The following is a 19,702-nucleotide window of genomic DNA, read 5'->3' on the forward strand; positions in this document are numbered from 1 at the left end:
TTGATTTGTAACTAAACTGCATTGCCATCTCTGATTGTGTAATGAAATCTCTTAATAATTTAGTTAAAATGTAACCGAGATCGCTTCAAATAGATTTGTACTTGTTAGATGGTAATAACTCTTGATTAGACTTAGGTAGATAATGGTTAGGTGGTTGTGAGTTATTATTCCTCTATCAAATGTGAGCTATTAAATCCCAACCTTCTGTCAGCTTTGCTAATTATCTCCATACTCTTCTTTCTCTCCATACTCTTCTTTCTCTCCTATTACTTTCTATGGCTTCAAGGAAACCAGATATGGATTCAACGAATCCTGATATGGATTCAACGAATCCATATAGCCAGTATCGTAGTTACATAGGGCTTCTTAACTCTCAGAATCAACAAACCTTTCCATCTACTGTAAACATTGGAGCCTCACAAATCCCTTCTTTTGTTTCCCAACAAACTGAGGCTCCTGCTGTAGGTTCAGACACACCAGTGGAGCGTCGGGGGAGAAAGACATGGACACCATCTGACGACGAGGTCCTAATAAGCGCCTGGCTTAATACTTCTAAGGACGCTGTAGTTGGAAACGACCAAAAGGGAGGAACGTTCTGGCAACGGGTAGGAGATTACTACGAAGCAAGTCGTAATGTTGGTGAGGGTGGTGATGCGAGCTCTCATACCCATTGGAAGCAGCGGTGGTCAAAGATCAATGATCAGACCAACAAGTTCGCTGCAGCATACGCTACTGCTGAGAGGCAAATCAGCAGTGGACAGAATGAAAACAACGTTCTAAAGTCGGCTCATCAGATCTTCCACTCCGACCACAACACAAAGTTTACACTGGAGCATGCGTGGTGTATCTTGAGGCATGAGCAGAAATGGATGAGTCTCAACACTGCTGCACAGAAAAGAAAGGCAACTGAGTCCTTTCCTCAAGCTACAGACAACAATGTTGGTGAGGAAGAGATGCGGCCCGAAGGTATTAAGGCGGCAAAAGCAAGCAGGAACACTGGTAAAGGGAAGGCTTATGGAGATTATAAGAGCATGTGGGATCTGAAGATGGAAGATTTGGCACAGAAGGAGAAGCTATCCAAGCTCGCGATTCTTGATACTCTCCTAGCTAAGAAGGAACCACTTAGTGAGAGTGAAGAAGTCGTGAAGAATAAACTCCTTGCCTTGTATTTTTAAACTAAGCATTTTAATGTTTTGAATTAGATGTTTGAACTTGTTGTTTTTTTTTTTAATTTTCTGTTTCAAGTACTTGCTTCTGTGATTTATGAAATAATATTCCTTGTTTTAAATCATGGTAGTTTATTTACTTTGTTCACTGTCATAATCTATGGTTGGTGTTATGTGACATACAAAACTTACGTGTGCCGTTTTTATTATTGACAGGTTATGGGTTTGGATTACAGCTACACGCAGCCGTCTGATTCGGAGGATTATGGTTTACAGAACTCAGCAGACAGTAGAAACAGCTCGACAGAAATGAATATCATGCTAGACCAAGCAGAGATCGAAGCCGCGCGGAATCAGTACCCTCCGCAGCCTGAAGTGGAGTTTGGCTTCCCCAAGGAATGCTACTGTGGCCGCGAGCCACTTTTAGCCACTTCTTACACAAGAAATGACCCGGGAAGAAGGTTCTACACCTGTGACAACATCGACGACGGAGACTGCCATGTATACAAGTGGTGGGATGTCGCGGTTACAGAGGAGATCAAAGCCTTAGGTACACAATATGCTCAGCTTTCTGATAAGGTAGATTACCTATCGTTTCGAAGTGACGACGACACCCATTTGCGCGAGTTTAAGGATCTGCAGTATGCATTGGGAGTGGAAGATTGGAAGCATCGACTGTATGCATTGGGAGTGGAAGAATTGCCCCACCGCTTGGAAAGGAATGTATTCACGAGGAACCGGAAAACCAACAATTGTGTTGGAGGCCGTAGCTTCCTATGACCTCTGGATATGGCACGCGTTTTTTGGAGCTCCAGGTACTATGAACGATCTTAATATTCTTGATCGATCACCTGTTTTTGATGACGTTATTAACGGCATCGCGCCACAAGTAAACTTCTATGTTAATGGTAATCCATACCATTACACATATTATCTCACGGATGGTATTTATCCGAAATGGGCGACTTTTATTCAATCTATCCGACTACCACAAACTCAGAAGCATTCATTATTTGCTCAAACCCAAGAATCAGTTCGAAAAGATGTTGAGCGTGCCTTCGGAGTCTTGCAAGCTAGATTTGCCGTTGTCAGAAATCCGTCTAAATTATGGGATAAAGAGAAAATAGGAAATATTATGAGAGCATGTATCATACTCCATAATATGATTGTCGAAGATGAACGGTCATCATTCAGCCAGTTTAATAAATTCGAGTTTCAAGAAAGAGAAGAAGTGGATACATATTCCGTCAACATGCCTTCGAATCTCGGCAGTACAATGAATCGTCGAACGAGCCTTCGTAATAAACAAGCCCATGAACAATTAAAAAATGATCTGATTGAAAATATATGGGTTAAATTTGGACATTTTCAATGATTTGAATAAGTTGTTTGTTTCTTTTTATTTATGAAGTTTGGAAGTTTTTTTTTTTTATGAAATGTAATAAAAAGTTTGTAATTTTCTATTAAATGCATAAATTTGTTTTTCTTTAAAGTTATTCAACTCTAAATGGTAATATGTTTTATTTTATATATGTTACTATTATTTAAAAAAAAATTTAATTACCTAAGGACCAATAAAAAGTCCTACCTATAATCACCATTTTCTTTAAAAGTCCTTAACAAAGTCCTACTCTACAAATAACAATAAAAAAGTCTAAGGACTCTCACATAAGGACCATTGATAATGATGCTCTAAGCCCCATGAGTCATGTATATATAGACAAAGTTCTGCTAAAATAACGTAAACGTGCATTTAAATGTTTATTATGCAGTAATTTTTTCTTTGTAAATAATTTTGTTGGATCATTTCTAACGTATTTGTTATTTTTGGTTCTAAAATAGAATAATTCTATAATAGAAATAGAGTTTACTTCAATATTTTTGGTTTAATTATTTTATATATAGATTGTGTCTTTTCATTAAAAATTGTGGTTAGTTTTGTTTTTCCAACATGCATGCAACTATTGAAAATATTTTTAAAATAATTAAAATATCACAATAAGTGTTTTTTTTGTTTTTTTTCAACATGCAAGTATTAATTATTTTTAATTAATTATAACATCTTAACAAGTGAATTCTCTTAAAAAACAGTTATAATATGTTAATAATAGTCTTTCTACAATTAATAATTTTAAGAGTTGTGTTTTTTATTATTAATATTGTCTTTTTCATAAAAAAACCAGTGATTAGTTTTTTTTTCTAACATACAACTATTAGAATTTTTTTTAAATAGTTAAAATTCACAATAAGTGTCTTTTTGTATTTGTTCAACATGCAAATATTAATATATTTTTTAAATTATTTATAACATCTTAACAATAGGATTCTGTTAAAAAGTAATTATAATATCTTAATAAAGTGTCTTTCTACAATTAGTAATTTATGAGTTTTGTCTACTCATTATAAAAATTTTGTATTTTCATTAAAAACTATGAGTACTTCTATTTTTCCAACATGCAACTATTTGTTTTTATAAAATGAGTTTCGTGCGATATCGCACGGATTCTTTACCTAGTAAAAATAGAGTTTACTTCAATATATTCATATAAAATATTAATATTAATTTCTAATTATAGAGTAAAATAAAAATTGTATTTTTTTCTATAAATAGAGGAATAAAGGTGTATCGAAGAAATAAAGGTGGATTGAAGAAATAGCAATTCTTTATTTTATATGAAGAAATAAGGTGTGTTAAAATAAATTTGCTTCTAAATGCTATTATAAAAATAAATATAGAGATGAAATGAAGATGCTCTGATATGTATTTGGTTGGACTCAGGGTACTATTGACCTTATCAAATATTTGGTTGATGATTTGTCTTCACCACTGACTTGTTATTTTTTTTTTATCAAGAGTAACAAACATACAATTTTAAGATAGTTAGGGAAAAGCTTTTTGATCAAAAAAAAAGGGAAATGCTTTTTATGTCTTACTATGAGTCTGGAACATTATTCACAGCGATAATATTTTTTACTTAGGTTTGCTGAAGAATAAGAGTGTATTATATAGTCATTAGTGTTTGTAACATTGTGATTAGCAAGCATATTTTTGATATTTTTAACATAATTAGCGTTGTTTTCTACATCATCACCAATGAAATTTCTCCATTAAATCAGATCTCTGATAAAGTGGTGATCTGGAATGACGTGGTAGAGAAAATGAGAGGAGGGATGTGACTGAAGACAACAACAATGGCTGGGGAGTGAGTGAAATAATCAACGAAGAAGACAATTTAGGTATACAAAAATGTAACCACATTAGGATATGAACACATTAAAATTGGACAGAAAAAAAATGAAAGAGATATCTTACCTTTCACCAAACTAGGATTACCATAACTTAAGAAGATGGCTCAAAAGTACTACAAGAGAATTCAACTGAGTGCGGATTTTGTTTTCTTCAAAAGCAACTTCATATTCCAATAATTAAACCAAAATATTTAATTTTGTATGACCAAGATGATAATTTTTAAAGAAACTAACACAACTAGTAAGTTAATATAATGTGAGTGAGATAAAATAAATTATCTTGCATTTACGATTGGATGTTTAAAGTATACCCAGCTTAAATATCTCACAAAATATCTTAGTTTTTGTGAACGCACCGAATTAACCTTAAAGAAAGTAAATAACTTAAGAGAATGAAAAGAAGATTGAGGTAAATATTCGTTTATGGTGTATATGTATTGGATATACGAATGAATAATTTTAAATTAAAATTCTTTAAATTCATATTTATACTAACTTCAAAATCTGATTTTTTTCTTTTTACGAAACTTCTTTATCTTAGTAAAAATAGTTTTTCTAATCCTAAAACGCACACCGTACGGATGGACCTTTCGGCACAGCAACCCCCCAGATGAAAATCATGAGTCTTTAGTCACTTCCAACATTTTGATTTTTTTTTTTTTTTGCAAATGAAGGCTATTTATCTTTTATTTATTGATTAGTATTTCTTTAGATATTAAAAACCGTTGAGCTTGCTCTTTAGTACAAGCAAATGAAATAAGTTTTGTGTCGAGGCATATCCCGGAATTGAAGATGTCTCTTGAGTCTGCTTCCTGTAATCGTCTGGCGAACTTCATTGCACAAAGGGTCACATATGGAAATACACACCATTAGTATGTGGCGAGAGGGTCCCCTATAGTTGGATTTACTTCTTGTGTGAGGTGACAGACTTAACGTTTCTTCTTAATCTGTTATGTTTAGTCTTTGTGTTTGAATATGAGTGGTCTCAACTTTGTGGTATTGATTACTGCGTAAATATATTGATCCCATGGGTGACTCATCAGTTTTTGAACTTGGGTGGTACGAACGTTCTTTTGGTGTTAATAGTATCATATGAATACGTGCCACTGCCAGCGCGAAAACCGCATCTAAAAGTATGTCCACTTTTAAAAAGGAAAATAAAATAGGAGAGTACGTTCCAACAACTCGTGAATCACACAAGTGTCACTATCTTACACGATTTGATAGTATTTGGCCATAAAATACTACAAACGTGTGAATTCGTGTCATATATTAATGGATTAAGTAAAATAATTTATGTCTATATATACACAACACAGAAACAGTTACAGATACACTTGAAAAGGAAAAGAAAAATGTTTACCGAGGAAAAGAAGAAAAATACCAACTATGGTTCAATCTTTGTCTCTTGCTTCTTCTGTTTGGTTTTGGTTGTAGGAGTAGTAAGGTTTGCAAAACCTTATTACAACCTTCAAAACTTAATGGAGACAGAAGCAGTAATGGAACAAGGATTGTTGGACGTGGGGATACTTCCCTGTAACCTCAAGAGCTCTGTCTCTGTTCCAGCTCGGAATCACCAGAAGCTCTCGACAACAGTAAGGGAAGAGACGAGAACTCGTCCTCCAAATTCATACTGTGTGAAGTTCGAGTCATTTGCCACTATGTCCAAACTGGTCGCAGGCAACGGTGACAAGTACGAGTCACGTCCGTTCTCAGCCGGTGGATACAATTGGTACGTACATACAGCCCTAATTTAATATTTTTATGGACCTTAACACACAGAATTTAGACTTTTAAGATTAAAGGTTTTGGTTTTTTATTAAAAAAATTATAACTAATGTTTTTTGTAAAAAATTTAATAACATATTTTAACAATATTTTTTTTTAGCATTTTGAGTATTAGTGTGGATTATTTTCAATCTATTTACAAAGAACATGGGGACAATCACTCATCTCCTTGTGAGCCATATTTTATATATATATATATATATATATAACAGTGTAGAGTTATTTCCACACTTTAGATGTGTAACATTTTAACATATTGCTGTAAATCTCGTCAAAATATAATATATATATATATATGTTATAGCTATATATGTATTTGACCCGTTATACTTAATATGTTTATAGGACGTTCCTAATCTACCCAAATGTGAACAAGCCAGTGGGCTCGGGTGGATACGTTTCCCTTTACGTAAAAATCGATAACTCTAGCTTCATCGCTACTCAAACCGAAGTGTATGCATGGATCAAATTCCTCACCTATAAAAGCACTACAGACACATACCATGAGCTCCATGGTACTAACTAACCTAGAGAGAAGTGTATTTGCTGTAATCTTTTGTGGTTTCTTGAGACTTTAGTAACTAGTTTTGATTGGTTTGCAGCGACTGAGGCACAGAGATTTCATTTGTTTAAACAAGAGTATGGAATGCTAACCTTTCTTGAGATCGGGTACTACCAAAATCCAGCATATGGATTCATTTTCAACGGCGGACAGAGTGTGTTTGGTGTTGACATCGTGGTTTCTAAACCCCCTGCAACATGGGAAGATGTCGCTTATGAAGAAAACATTCGTGACCCTGTTCTTGATTGGAGAATCACCAACTTCTCTACCCGAGATAAAGTCTCTTACACTTCTGATACGTTTTCTTCCGGTGGAAGAAACTGGTGAGTCTCTCCAAAGAAATATATGTGTGTGTGTGTGAGTGTGTATATATAAAATATGTATTAACTTATGTGATGTATGTGTAGGGTACTGAAAGTATATCCAAATGGAGCTGGATCTGCAACGGGTAATTCATTGTCACTCTATTTGTTGAGTGCGTCAAACGAAAAGGGTTACGTGAAAGCCAAGTTTAGAGTTATTAACCAGACCCCGTCCAAAAATGTGGAGAAACAAGGTTAGTGACGAAAATAAAACTTATTAAGCTTATTTGAAAGATGTTAAACTAACTTTTGATTTGTCCCAACAGTGGATGGATGGCCCAATGCAAAAGAAAATGGATGGGGTGTCGACACACTTATACCACTCGCAGATATCAAAGACCCATCCAAAGGTTTCCTCGTCAAGGATACCATCAGATTTGAAGTCGAGATCTTGGCCTTCTCTAGAACTAACTCCATCTCTAACTAGGGCTTAAGATAATCATCACTCGTACCTGTGTTGTTTTTTCCTATCATAACCGGATATAGTTGGTACTTGGTAGTAAATTCCAAGTGTTACTATCCCTTTGTTTCACTGTTTTTGTTTCCGTCCAATAATAAAGAGTTCCAGCTTCTTCTTTTTTATAACTCATGAGAGAAGACAATACGGAAAACATATAAAAAATGGGGCAAAGTATTGGAGACGATCTTAGATTTCATAGCACAATTAGAATTTACAAAAAAACACAAGATGTTTAAGAGTATTCACGTTCTAAAATCTTATTGTTGATGTGACTTTCAGATCTGACTAATACTACAGGGTTAGACTAGATTTACAACACATCAACATTTTTCTGTGTCATACCTTGAGCAATCCGACATCAAATAGCATATTAAACACCAAACTTGTTGTATATATAAATGATTAAAGAAAAGCTCACATGGAGAGAGAGAGAAAGCAACACATGTAGCTTGAATACATGATAGGAGGGAACTCGGTTTTGATGTATCTTACATAGCCCAATTTATTTATTTATTTGTTTTAAGTATTAAGAAGGCTAAACAATCAATTTCTCTTGGCCATGAACAAACCCCACTTCTGTTCACCACTTGAGCTCCTGAGTAGCTTTGAGTTCCACCCACCAACAATATCCTCGTAGTCCTCCTTAGAGAAGTCACTGATGAAGTCATCCTTCTCCTTCTCAACTGCGTCCAGTTCCCGTTTCAGGACTTTCATGAACTGATAAAATCAAACAGAAACATATAAACATTAATAGTTTCAAGTTCTTTATTTTTGTAAGCATATTGATATGGTTCATTTTCAGAAACGTTTCTTACCTGATCGGTTCTATCCTCTGCGATTACCTCATCGAATCCAGCATCTGTCGAGCCAAGTAAGGTTTAGGCGAGTTTTGTGATTTTTTAAAGTAGAAGAGAGGAGAGAGGATGTATCTCTGTATACCTGACCGTATGCTTGTACATCATGGAGATCATAACCTCGTTGCTTGATGTAGTTTGCAAAATCTAGAGATGGTGTTTTGGGGCTTCTACAATAATCAGTAATGAGAACTTTCCCTCCAGGCTTCATCCATTTGTAAAATGTTCTGAACAATGCTGGCTTGTCCTGAGAGTAAGACCATTTATTACAAACTGGTAGCTTAGCTTGTTTCCTTGATGAGTTAGTGTGGCATCATATACGTGAAAGGTTTCTTGTCTGTGTGTCTTGCTTTTAAATGTACATTGATATAGCTGTATACTGTCTTCTTATTTCCCTTTTTTTTTGTTCTGATGATGAGTTCTTTTTCTGTTTAGCCAAGAACATTATTCTCGCTGGTGTGAAGTCAGTGACTCTTCACGATGAAAATGTGGTTGAGCTATGGGACTTGTCTAGTAACTTTGTTTTCTCGGAGGAGGACATTGGTAAGGATAGGGCACTTGCTTCTCTTCAGAAGCTGCAAGAACTCCACAATGCCGTGAATGTCTCAAACTTTGACTGACAAGTTAACCAAATAGCAGCTTTCTTGTTTCCAGGTATTCAACCCCTTCTTTATTTGATGATTCAACTTGTCAATAATACTATGATCACCTGCTACGCGAAGCAAGGGAACGTTGAGGCTGCGAGGGCTTTGTTCGAAAGAGTGCCTGAGACTGAGAGAGACATTGTTTCTTGGAACGTGATGATCGATGGATACGCTCAACATGGCTTTCCCAGCGAAGCTCTGATGCTATTCCAGAAACTGTTGGCCAAAGGAAACGTATGACTACTAACATCCTCTCTCTTCTTTCTTCAGTCTCATTCTGAGCTTTTTGTTGGCTTTGTTAGTAGATGATGAATGTGATTATGATGTGGTTGCAGGCATTGACCTAAACGGTGCAGCATAGCAATGTGAACGCATGTGCAAGCTACACAAACGTATAGGAATGTGAACACATGTGTGACTAATTGCATAGCAGAGAGGACATGATGTTTATTTTATTATCTTTTTTAACATTCTGGTTTCACATCATGTACTTGCAGTTGGGAATAGCGATTGTTAATGACTTCAAACGTGTTGAAGGAGACAGAGCAATGTGACTTCAGTCTCTCCCAATAGCTTTTGGCACTGAGGCTGCAAAATGGATATGCGTTAGTGCTATAGACGTTACTCAGCTCTCTGTTGCCGGTATGTAGTATGACTTCTATTTCTTGTGCTTGATCTTATGAGCTAGATGATCATTAGTGAATGTCTATTCTGGTTGCAGTGTATCTTGTAGTGGAAGTATTGTCTTTAAAACTCTTCTCCAAACAAGTTAAAAAATTTTTTGTAAGAACATTTCATTAAGAAACTCCCAATGGAGCACAAAATCTATGGATTTCTTACTTAAATTTCTTAACTAATTTTTATTATGAAACAAGTCATTAAGAAACCGAAATGGGGTTATAGGAATAATGATACTCTAAGTCTATCAGTAACGATGAACATGCTGTCAACCAGGAGCCAGGTTCGAACAACGTAGAATGCATATTTTTAGTATTTTCATACTTCTTAAAACGATAGATCAAAGAATTTATTTTTAGTAAATGAAATCAGTTTTGTGTTCAGGCATATCCCGGAATGAAAGAAGTCTCGTGAGTCTGCGTCCTCTAATCGTCTTGCCAACTTCATTGAATCATTGCTCAAACGAATATTTTTTTTTTTTTGCTCAAACGAAATATATTCCATTCGAATGTGGAGGGAATGTCTCATAGTTGGCTTCATTTCTTGTGTGAGGTGGACTGTGGACAGAGCTCACGTTACTTCTTAGTCTGTCATGTTATGTTTTCGTGTCTTTGTTTTGGATATTGATTACTGCGTAAATATCTTGCACTGATAAATGGTTGACTCTTGGTTGTAAACTTGGGTGGTAAGAACGTTTTTTGATGTTAAATAGTATCATATCATATGATACATATGATACGTGCCAGCGCGAAAACCGCATCTAAAAGTATATCCAAGTTTTAAAAAGGAAAAAAATAGGAGAGTACGCAGTGGCGAATCCGGAAAGTTTTTGAATCGGGGGCACATGCACATATTAATATTTTTTTTTAAAATGATACGCATAACAAAAGTTAACTATAAATATACGCATAACAGGCTTCAAACCACGGATAGTTGAATGATGACAGGGAAGTGAAGCCACTGAACTAGTTCAAGCTATTACGTTCCAACTAATACTGAACAATATATATTTAGTCGGGGGCACGTGCCCCCGTACCTGACAAGGTGCATCCGCCCCTGAGAGTACGTGCCGACTACTCGTGAATACATGTGTCTGTATCTGGTCAGATTTGATATTATTTGGCAATAAAATTCTACAGACTTTTTTCAAAAAAAAAAATTCTACAGACTTGTGAACTCATATATTTTAATGGGTCAGTAATCATCCATGTCTATTTATACACAACACAATAAACGTTACAGATACACGCAAAAAACATGTATACCGAGGACAAGAAGAAAAATACCAACTATGGGTCGATCTTTGTCTACTGCTTCTTCGGTTTTGTTCTCGTTGTGGGGGTGGTAAGGTATGCAAAACCTTATTACAATCTTCAAAGCCTAATGGAGACAGGAGCAGTAATAGAAGAAGCATTCTTGGATGTGGAGAAATCACTTCCATCTGCCTCAAGGAGCTCTGTATCTGTTCCTGCTCGGAATCACCAGAAGCTCTCATCAACAGTAAATGAAGAGACTCGAACTCGTCCCCCAATTTCGTACTGTGTGAAGTTCGAGTCATTTTCCACTATGGCGAACCTGGTCAAAGACAACGGTGAAAAGTACGAGTCACGTCCTTTCTCAGCCGGTGGATACAATTGGTACGTACACGTTGGTTGGGTGTAGCTTATGATTACTTTCTCTCTTTCATAATGTATAGATGACGTTTTATTTCAAGAACATATATCAAAACTCTAATTTTCTAAAAAAATATCACTAAAATTTAATTTCAGAATTTATTTATTTATATAAAAACAAGAAAAAAATATTCTTTATATGTTTTTAATAAAGTTAAAGTTATCTACATGTATGAAAATATCTTATATTGTAAAACAACAAAATTCTCATAAAACATGTTAAATACTAGCGGATGGAGTATAAGTTGGGATATATAAGTGTAGGATCATCTCCGCTGTAGATGTGTGACATTTTAACACAATGCTGTAGATTTCATCAAATCCAATTTGTACTTGTTTTAACTATATAACTTGACCCGTTTTGCTTAATATGTTATAAGGACGTTCCTCATCTACCCAAACGAGAACAAGCCAGAGGGCTCGGGTGGATACATTTCGCTTTACGTAAAAATCGATAACTCAAGTCTCATCACCTATCAAAACGAAGTGTATGCGTGGATCAAATTCCTCATCTACAAAAGCAATACAGACACGTACTATGAGTACCATGGTACTACTTAATTACCTAGAGAGAGGGTGATACATAATTGTTCTAAACTTTTATGGTTTCTTAACTAGTTTTGATCGGTTTGCAGCGACTAAGGCGCAGAGATTTCATTTGTTTAAACAGGAGTACGGAATGCTCAACTTTCTTAGTATTCAGTATATCAAATATATATCCGGAATATGGATACCTTTTCAACGGCGGACAAACTGTGTTTGGCGTTGACATCGTTGTTTCTAAACCCTCTGGCACATGGGAAGATGTCTCTTACGAAGAAAATATTCGTGACCCTATTCTTGATTGGAGACTCACCAACTTTTCTATCCGCGATCAAGTCTCTTACACTTCTGATACGTTTTCATCCGGAGGGAGAAACTGGTGACTCTCTCCACATATATATATATTTACAAGACACACACACACACATATATATATATATAGTATGTATTAACTTATGTGATGTTAGTATACATATACAATATGTATTATACGTATAAAGTATGTATTAACTTTTGTGATGTATGTGTAGGGTATTGAAAGTGTATCCAAATGGAGTTGGGTCTGCAACGGGTAATTCATTGTCACTATACTTGTTGAGTGCGTCAAACCAGAAGGGTTACGTGAAAGCCAAGTTTAGAGTTATTAACCAGACCCCATCTAACAATGTAGAGAAACAAGGTTAGTGCCTAAGATAAAATACTATATAGGCTTATTTGAAAGATGTTAAACTAACTCTTGATTTGTTCCTACAGTGGGGGGATGGCCCAATGCACAAGAAAATGGATGGGGTTAAGACAAACTTATACCTCTCGCAGATATAAAAAATACGTCCACAGGTTTCCTCGTCAAGGATACCATCAAAATTGAAGTCGAGATCCTGGCCTTCTCTAGAGCCGACGCCGTCTCTAACTAAGGCTTAAGATAATCGTGGCTCGTACTTGTGCTGTTTTTTCCTATCATAACAGATACTTGGTAGTAACTCCAAGTGAATTACTATCACTTTGTTTCACTGTTTTTGTTTCCGTCCAATAATAAAGAGTCCGAGCTTTTCTTTTTTTATTAATAACAGGAAAACATATAATGCAGTTATAAAGCAAACCACACAAAAATTAACGTCTTTCACCAAATTACTACGGGTAAAGAGATGTTTTATTAGTGGAGATGATTTCATATTTCTTAGTACAATCAGTAGGATTAAAAGAACATAGGATATATAACTATATTTTGCATCCTAAAATCCTCTTTGACAGGATTTCTAGCTGACTAATAATGCTACCGGGTCGCATCATATTAAAAACGCATCAAAAAAATTCTGTGTCAAACTTTGATCAATCAGATATCAAATAACACAACATAAAACACCAAACTATATACATATATATATATATATATATATGATTAAAGAAAAGCAGCAACATATATAGCTTGAAGGAGATGATAGGAGGGAACTTGGTTTTGATGTATCTTACATAGCCCAATTATTTATTTATGTGTTTAAAATTTTTAAGCATGCCATACAATCAGTTTTTCTTGGCCATGAACAAGCCCCACTTCTGTTCACCACTTGAGCTCCTGAGTAGCTTTGAGTTCCACCCACCTACGATATCCTCGTAGTCTTCCTTAGAGAAGTCACTAATGAAGTCATCCTTCTCCTTCTCCACTGCGTCCAGTTCCCGTTTCAGGACTTTCATGAACTGATAAAACCAAACAGAAACATTAATAGTTTCAAGTACTTTGGCTTTTAAGCATGTGGGTCATTTTAAGTTGTTTATGTAGAGAAACGTTTCTTACCTGATCGGTTCTATCCTCTGCGATTACCTCATCGAATCCAGCATCTTTCAGCATCTGTCGAGCCAAGTAAGGTTTAGGCGAGTTTTGTGATTTTTTAAAGTAGAAGAGAGGAGAGAGGATGTATCTCTGTATACCTGACCGTATGCTTGTACATCATGGAGATCATAACCTCGTTGCTTGATGTAGTTTGCAAAATCTGGAGATGGTGTTTTGGGGCTTCTGCAGTAATCAGTAATGAGAACTTTCCCTCCAGGTTTCAACCATTTGTAGAATGTTCTGAACAACGCTGGCTTGTCCTGAGAGTAACACCAGCGATTACAAGTTAAAGACAAAACAAGAAAGTCATCTCTGGAAACTAAGCTAAACAAAGGGGAAGCTTATACTTGGATATGCAGAATGGTGTCTCTGCTGTAAATAACATCAAAGGTGTTATCAGGATACTCCTTCTTGGTGCAATCAGCTACTTCGAACTCCACAGAGCATTTGAGTCCTATGGCGTGTTCGAGGGCGAAAGAGATCATGTTTACAGATAGATCAATGCCTACAACATCCACGTCAAAGTTCTCAGCCATGTAGAAGTCCCCTCCTCCTATTCCACATCCAACATCTAGAACTTTCTGGCCCGGCTTCAGATCCAGCTTAGCCACAAACTCCTTTGTCGTCTCTATTATCAAAGGTCAACACAAAAAGAAACATAGTATAATAAGAAGGAAAGATAGCTTCAAGATACAGAAGCAAAGTTGATACAAAACCGATGAGTAAGGAGCATACCGAGTCCCCCTGTGCTCACAAAGCCTTGTCCAAAGACACGCTCATAGCGTAAGATACCACTAGACTTATACTGGACATTGTCCAAGAAGCGTTGGAAGCCCCTATCATTATCCGAACTGACTTTCTTCTGCCAAAGCCAGCAGATCTGAAATTTGTGAAAAATTATAATATATGAATCCCTACCAGCAAAAGGGTGGCTAAATAAATATATGAAGAAGCCTTTTTTTTTATGAAGAAGCTTATTTATTACCTGGTTCTGGTTCTTTTTGTTCCTCACATAAGCTCCAACGCATTTACAGCTAACCAAAGAGAATTCGTACGAGTTCCCAACATCGTCATTCATATGGCATTCTTTGAAAAGCTGAAAGGAATTTATGGAGCAGGATTTTCAAAATTTAAATTCTCTAAAAAAGGGAAGAACAGAGGGATATAGAGGTATAGCATGCAAACCTTTGTGTAAAACTTGGGTTCACGGTAGTGTGTTGGGTTGTACTTCCGCTTGTTGTCACCAGACTGATGAAAGCATGACTCCCTAAAGAAAATATACCCGCCAACCTTTGTCCATTGTAACATCTTTTTCGCCAAATCTTCAACCTGCAAATTGAATAAAAGAAAAAGAAACTTTAGCTTTGTCAAGTGACGATTAAAATCACTCTTGATACAGCGAAGTTTAACATTGACAGGTTATCAATCTATATTGATTGACGGACTCCATTATGTTGTAAAAAGTTCTTGGTGAAAAAATAATATGAATAAAGACTTTATAGAGAAAGATTAGCTTTTTAGGCCAAGAGGTTGATATCGAACCTCAAATCAACTTAATAGTCATGATATATTTCATTATAGTTTGATTCAGCACCAGAAATGGCTTAGAACCAATAGTTCATTATCTAATGAATTTTTTCTGTCTTTAGCACATGGTAGGCAGCTGAGTCAAGCTCATATGCTTTAGCGGTGTAGCTTTGTCATTTGGAAGGCCAAGAAATATTAGCAACTACTTTCGTACGGTGATCTTTGCATAGCACAATAGTCCCAAAATGCGTTTCTTTGCATTATTACACATATATAGTCCAAGTGTGTACTGTTCTAAAGTGGTTCCCGCGGTAATAATTTATCAGTTAACTGGTTACCTCTTTATCAGAGAGATACATGAGCAGCCAGTTAGAGAAGATCAGATCCATAGACTCGTTTGAGAATTTCATATCCGGGGATGTGACATCAGCGCACATAAATTTGACGTTCTTGTAGTGCCCATTAATGTTTTCATTCTGCAGAGAAGACTCTCATGAGGGAACTGTAAGTAGCTAGAAAGAACAAGCATGGGAGTGAACTAACCTTTTTAATAACACTTTCAATGAAATCAACTGCAATGACCTGGCCGGCCTTCTGAGCTAATTCACTAGTGAAACGACCAATGCCAGCGCCAAACTCGAGCACTGTTTCCCCTTCAATCGGTGGAAGAAGCGAGAGTATCTGGCATATACACACATTGAAGCCTTACAATATTTCATCAAATGGCAAAAGGACAGCAAAGAACAAAGAAACTGCCATGTCAAAGTAAGTAAAGATACATTTTGCTCAGGCTTGGGCTCGATCGGATCGGTCGGTTTTGTGGATCTGTTCTTTTGGGTAAAGATATAGATTCATAAACTTTATATTTGATTCCGGTCAGTTATACTCAGTTTCGAATCGGTTTGGTTTTTTTTTTTTTTTTAACTTTTTAAAATTGGATTCTTTTTTTTTTCTCAATAACAATTAAAACAAAAAAAATTGAACTTCAGATAATTTCATTCTACTTAATTTCACAAAGTGATAAACTTTACAATTAGAAAACCTTTATAACTAAATCATTAATAAAAACAGAGAAAATTAAACACATAAAGTTATAGTCATATATGCATTAGGGTTTTTACATTGGGTTCTGATCGGTTTAGTTGTCTATTCGAATCCAGATCTATTCAGATCGGTTCTACCAGACAAAAATCTTTTGGATAAAGTAGTTTTGAACTCATATAATCCACAAAATTTTGGATCATTTTCAATATCAATTCAGATTTTAGGATCCAGGTAAAATGAGACTCAACTTCATCTGAATCACAAAGATAATAACTCTATGCTTATTACCTCAGGTCGTTCTTCTTTGTCCAGGTCAGCAGCTTTGGAATCAAGCATCATGGCCTCAACGCTCAAACCCACCGAGTGCTCTTTCCAGTAATTCTTTTGGATTTCACGCTCTTCCCCTGAATCTGAGGATACACCATCCACAACCAGCAAAACAATCAAGAAAAGGTTACCAAAATCAGCAAATCAATCAAGAATATGGATCTCGAAAAGCTTCTTTCCGGTTATCGTTCGGTTTATGCTCAACCGAACCGAAAACCTTTCTTTATCATGGCGGGGTCCAAAATTCAACTACGGGAAATTAGGTGAGGGACGTTGGGCCGTTTGGAGAATCTAGTTTGTCGTTACGTGTGAAGCGTGGTATCTCCTACACCGTCCGATTTTGTTGTTCACATGTTAATGCACCAAGAGTAGTGTGTCCCACGGAACTATGATTTTTTACCAGATATATTAATTCTGCTGAAAGGGGTCGTCTATTTTCATGTTTTGATAATTAATTAATTATATTTAAAATTAGGTTCTACCTAGCTATTCCACGTTGAGAAAAAAAAATTGACATGTTGATAGTTACTATTATTATTTTTATTAAGCTCCACGGAATCTGATACATGATTCTCCAAACGGCCCTAACGTTCCCCACCTAATTTCCCATATTTGAATTTTGGACCCCGCCATGATAAAGAAAGGTTTTCGGTTAATGTTCAAAAGAAAAGAAAAAAACTCCAAGGAATCTTATACGTAGAACGTCGACTACGCTTACGTAATAACCAATCGCCCTAAATCAGAAATTATCTAACACTTCTATCACATCAAAAGCTAAAGTTTTTATGGTGATAGGTGAATATTTCCTCTCAAATGATTAATGGATACCCAACTTAAATTATTTTTTCATCTAGGAATATTAGATTCATTTTTGAAGTATACTTGAGTGATAGAAACATGGTAAAATTTTAAGCCAGTAGAAAAAGAATTCCGGAGATTAAACTCTGATGAAAACCAAGTTTTTAGAGACAAAAAGTCCTATAAAAAGAAACTGGCGAAACGAAATACAACAGCAGAAACAACAAATAAAGGAGGTTGATACCGCAACATAAAGTATATACAGGAAGTCTTTATTATATAATCTCCGGAACTTAAATTATATACAAGGAGGTCTGTAAAGTATAATACGCAGGTTTACTTTACAGTTCCAATAATAGTCCACATTTCATGTTGCAGTTGTTTACCAGAAAAAATGTTATATGTTGTCAAGATCAAGTACATAGAAAAAAAATAAGAACATCATGATCAGTAGAAATTAATGAAAGTGGATAGGTAGAAATCCGAATATGTGAATGTTTGACCGATGATTAAATTGATTTGTGTGTTGATTTGAATGAGGATTTAAATCGCTGTAGTATCTGTAGATTGATGATATTGTATGATTCCTTATGTTATGTACATCTGAGAGCAGCATAATTGAAAGCAAACTTACATGAGTTTGGGAAAGAAGGAGAGATGTTGCCATTAGTGTGAATGTGAGCCATTTGGTTCACTATTGACAAGAAGAAGAAATAAATATAAGAGGTTTACGGTTTTGGGTTGTGGTTCTTTGTAATGTTCATTCTGCTCTTCTGATCTTCATTATATAGAGAAAAATGTGATTATTTTATTATTTTCTTGTATTTTTATTTTCTTTTGGAGAATCGAAGAAAAAAAAATCTTCATTTACCATTTTCATCTTCTTACACGAAATTGCAATACTACTATAAACAGAAAATATGTCCAAATTATTTTTGGCAACAACAGTTTTATTAACTAAATTTGAACGATATAATATCCAAATGGGAAAGGTTAAATAGCAAGTTAGTTTTTGAAAGAAAATAAGATTCATTATATAACCAAAACAAAATGAAATAGTATTCCACCTACCAGTTGAATGCGTTGATGATATGAAAATCATCATCTATAAAAAATTGAAAATTATCTAGGGTTCTTGGATTTAAGGACCATTTAAATCTAAGATTCAAGCTTAGCTTGTGTGTAGGTGTAGCTTCTTTAAAACTTGATTTGCTTATTTCATGATAATTAAGAAATTCAAGCATCAAAACTTATAAGAATGTAAAACAGTTATAGAAATATATATCCTATATCAACCAATATAAAAGAGTGAAGAACTTATATTTAAGACTGGTAAAGACGTTTCACAAAAAAAAAAAGACTGGTAAAGACAGATAAGAATAGATTCTAAATTGTTTATATTCACAGATTCGTTTGCTTAGTTCAAGTTGGATTCAGTGATTATGATGGCCACTTTAAACATTTTCTTAGTGATTAGAAATGTGAGGTTATAAAGACAAACATGAAATAAAACACTGTTTAGAGCAAGTGAGTAACAGTTAATAGTCTTTGAGAAGTAGCGAACAGACGGTGATCCCAAGATGTTCCGAATGGGCAACTTTTAAAATGAATCTTTTGATCCAATGGCTTAGAGCCACATCCTTCGTTTCCCTCTCCCTGTCCTCTTATTTACAGATTATTATTTGTGAGGCCAAAGGATATAATCATTAATTAGATTTTCAAAAATAAAACTGAAAATAAAAAAAAGTGTAAAAAATAGCGACAACAAAATAGTAATTTGAAATCACGATTCACAATCACGTTCATTTTTAATGCAAAATCAAGTACTAATACATATACGGTTATGTTATTTTGCGAGCTAAAAAAATGAAACATCTGATATCCATATATTTATGGTAAAGTTTATTAATTGTAGGATAAATTAACATATCAAGTTTCCAGATCAATTGCCAACTGAGTTTTCAATAAATAAGAATAGTTAGCTGATACACATAAAAATATTTACACATATGCTAGAAACGGCTGCCCTAGTTGGAAAGGAATAGTTTCCACTCAAAATATATTTTTATGAATAGTTATAATCCATTGTAGTAGAAGCCTTTTATTATCTACAAATCTGAATATCCATGATTCTGACCTTTATGAAGATTCTAGAAATGTTAGCATTGTCCGTTAGGTTAGCGAGATACTGAAACTATT

At 35.1% G+C, this 19,702-nt stretch overlaps 3 protein-coding genes and 1 long non-coding RNA gene across 4 annotated transcripts; 2 read left to right on the top strand and 2 right to left on the bottom strand.

Moving 5' to 3' along the window:
• The first annotated feature begins 272 nt into the window (after positions 1 to 272).
• LOC103830743 (probable inactive serine/threonine-protein kinase fnkC) lies at positions 273 to 7,712 on the top strand. Its single transcript, XM_009106555.3, has 5 exons — positions 273 to 6,147; positions 6,549 to 6,718; positions 6,806 to 7,088; positions 7,173 to 7,321; positions 7,394 to 7,712. The coding sequence occupies exons 1-5, from the start codon at positions 5,771 to 5,773 to the stop codon at positions 7,552 to 7,554; spliced, it is 1,140 nt and encodes a 379-aa protein (XP_009104803.1). The 5' UTR covers positions 273 to 5,770; the 3' UTR covers positions 7,555 to 7,712.
• A 245-nt stretch (positions 7,713 to 7,957) lies between these two features.
• Positions 7,958 to 8,567, bottom strand: LOC117126645. Its single transcript, XR_004449341.1, has 2 exons — positions 8,403 to 8,567; positions 7,958 to 8,304 (listed from the first exon to the last, which is right to left on the bottom strand). It is a non-coding gene; the product is annotated as an uncharacterized LOC117126645 (long non-coding RNA).
• A 1,523-nt stretch (positions 8,568 to 10,090) lies between these two features.
• Positions 10,091 to 13,403, top strand: LOC103831447. Its single transcript, XM_033275253.1, has 2 exons — positions 10,091 to 11,400; positions 11,817 to 13,403. The coding sequence occupies exons 1-2, from the start codon at positions 11,021 to 11,023 to the stop codon at positions 11,995 to 11,997; spliced, it is 561 nt and encodes a 186-aa protein (XP_033131144.1). The 5' UTR covers positions 10,091 to 11,020; the 3' UTR covers positions 11,998 to 13,403.
• On the bottom strand, positions 13,291 to 18,387 carry LOC103830744 (phosphoethanolamine N-methyltransferase 3). The gene is made up of 11 exons (XM_009106556.3): positions 18,138 to 18,387; positions 16,667 to 16,788; positions 15,878 to 16,015; positions 15,673 to 15,810; positions 14,993 to 15,136; positions 14,793 to 14,903; positions 14,543 to 14,687; positions 14,155 to 14,435; positions 13,906 to 14,067; positions 13,772 to 13,825; positions 13,291 to 13,674 (listed from the first exon to the last, which is right to left on the bottom strand). Exons 1-11 carry the CDS (start codon positions 18,187 to 18,189, stop codon positions 13,501 to 13,503), a joined length of 1,521 nt encoding a protein of 506 aa, XP_009104804.2. The 5' UTR covers positions 18,190 to 18,387; the 3' UTR covers positions 13,291 to 13,500.
• Between the last annotated feature and the right edge of the window lie 1,315 nt (positions 18,388 to 19,702).

Source organism: Brassica rapa, chromosome A07 (genome assembly GCF_000309985.2).
Source record: "Brassica rapa cultivar Chiifu-401-42 chromosome A07, CAAS_Brap_v3.01, whole genome shotgun sequence".
Lineage (NCBI taxonomy): Eukaryota > Viridiplantae > Streptophyta > Magnoliopsida > Brassicales > Brassicaceae > Brassica > Brassica rapa.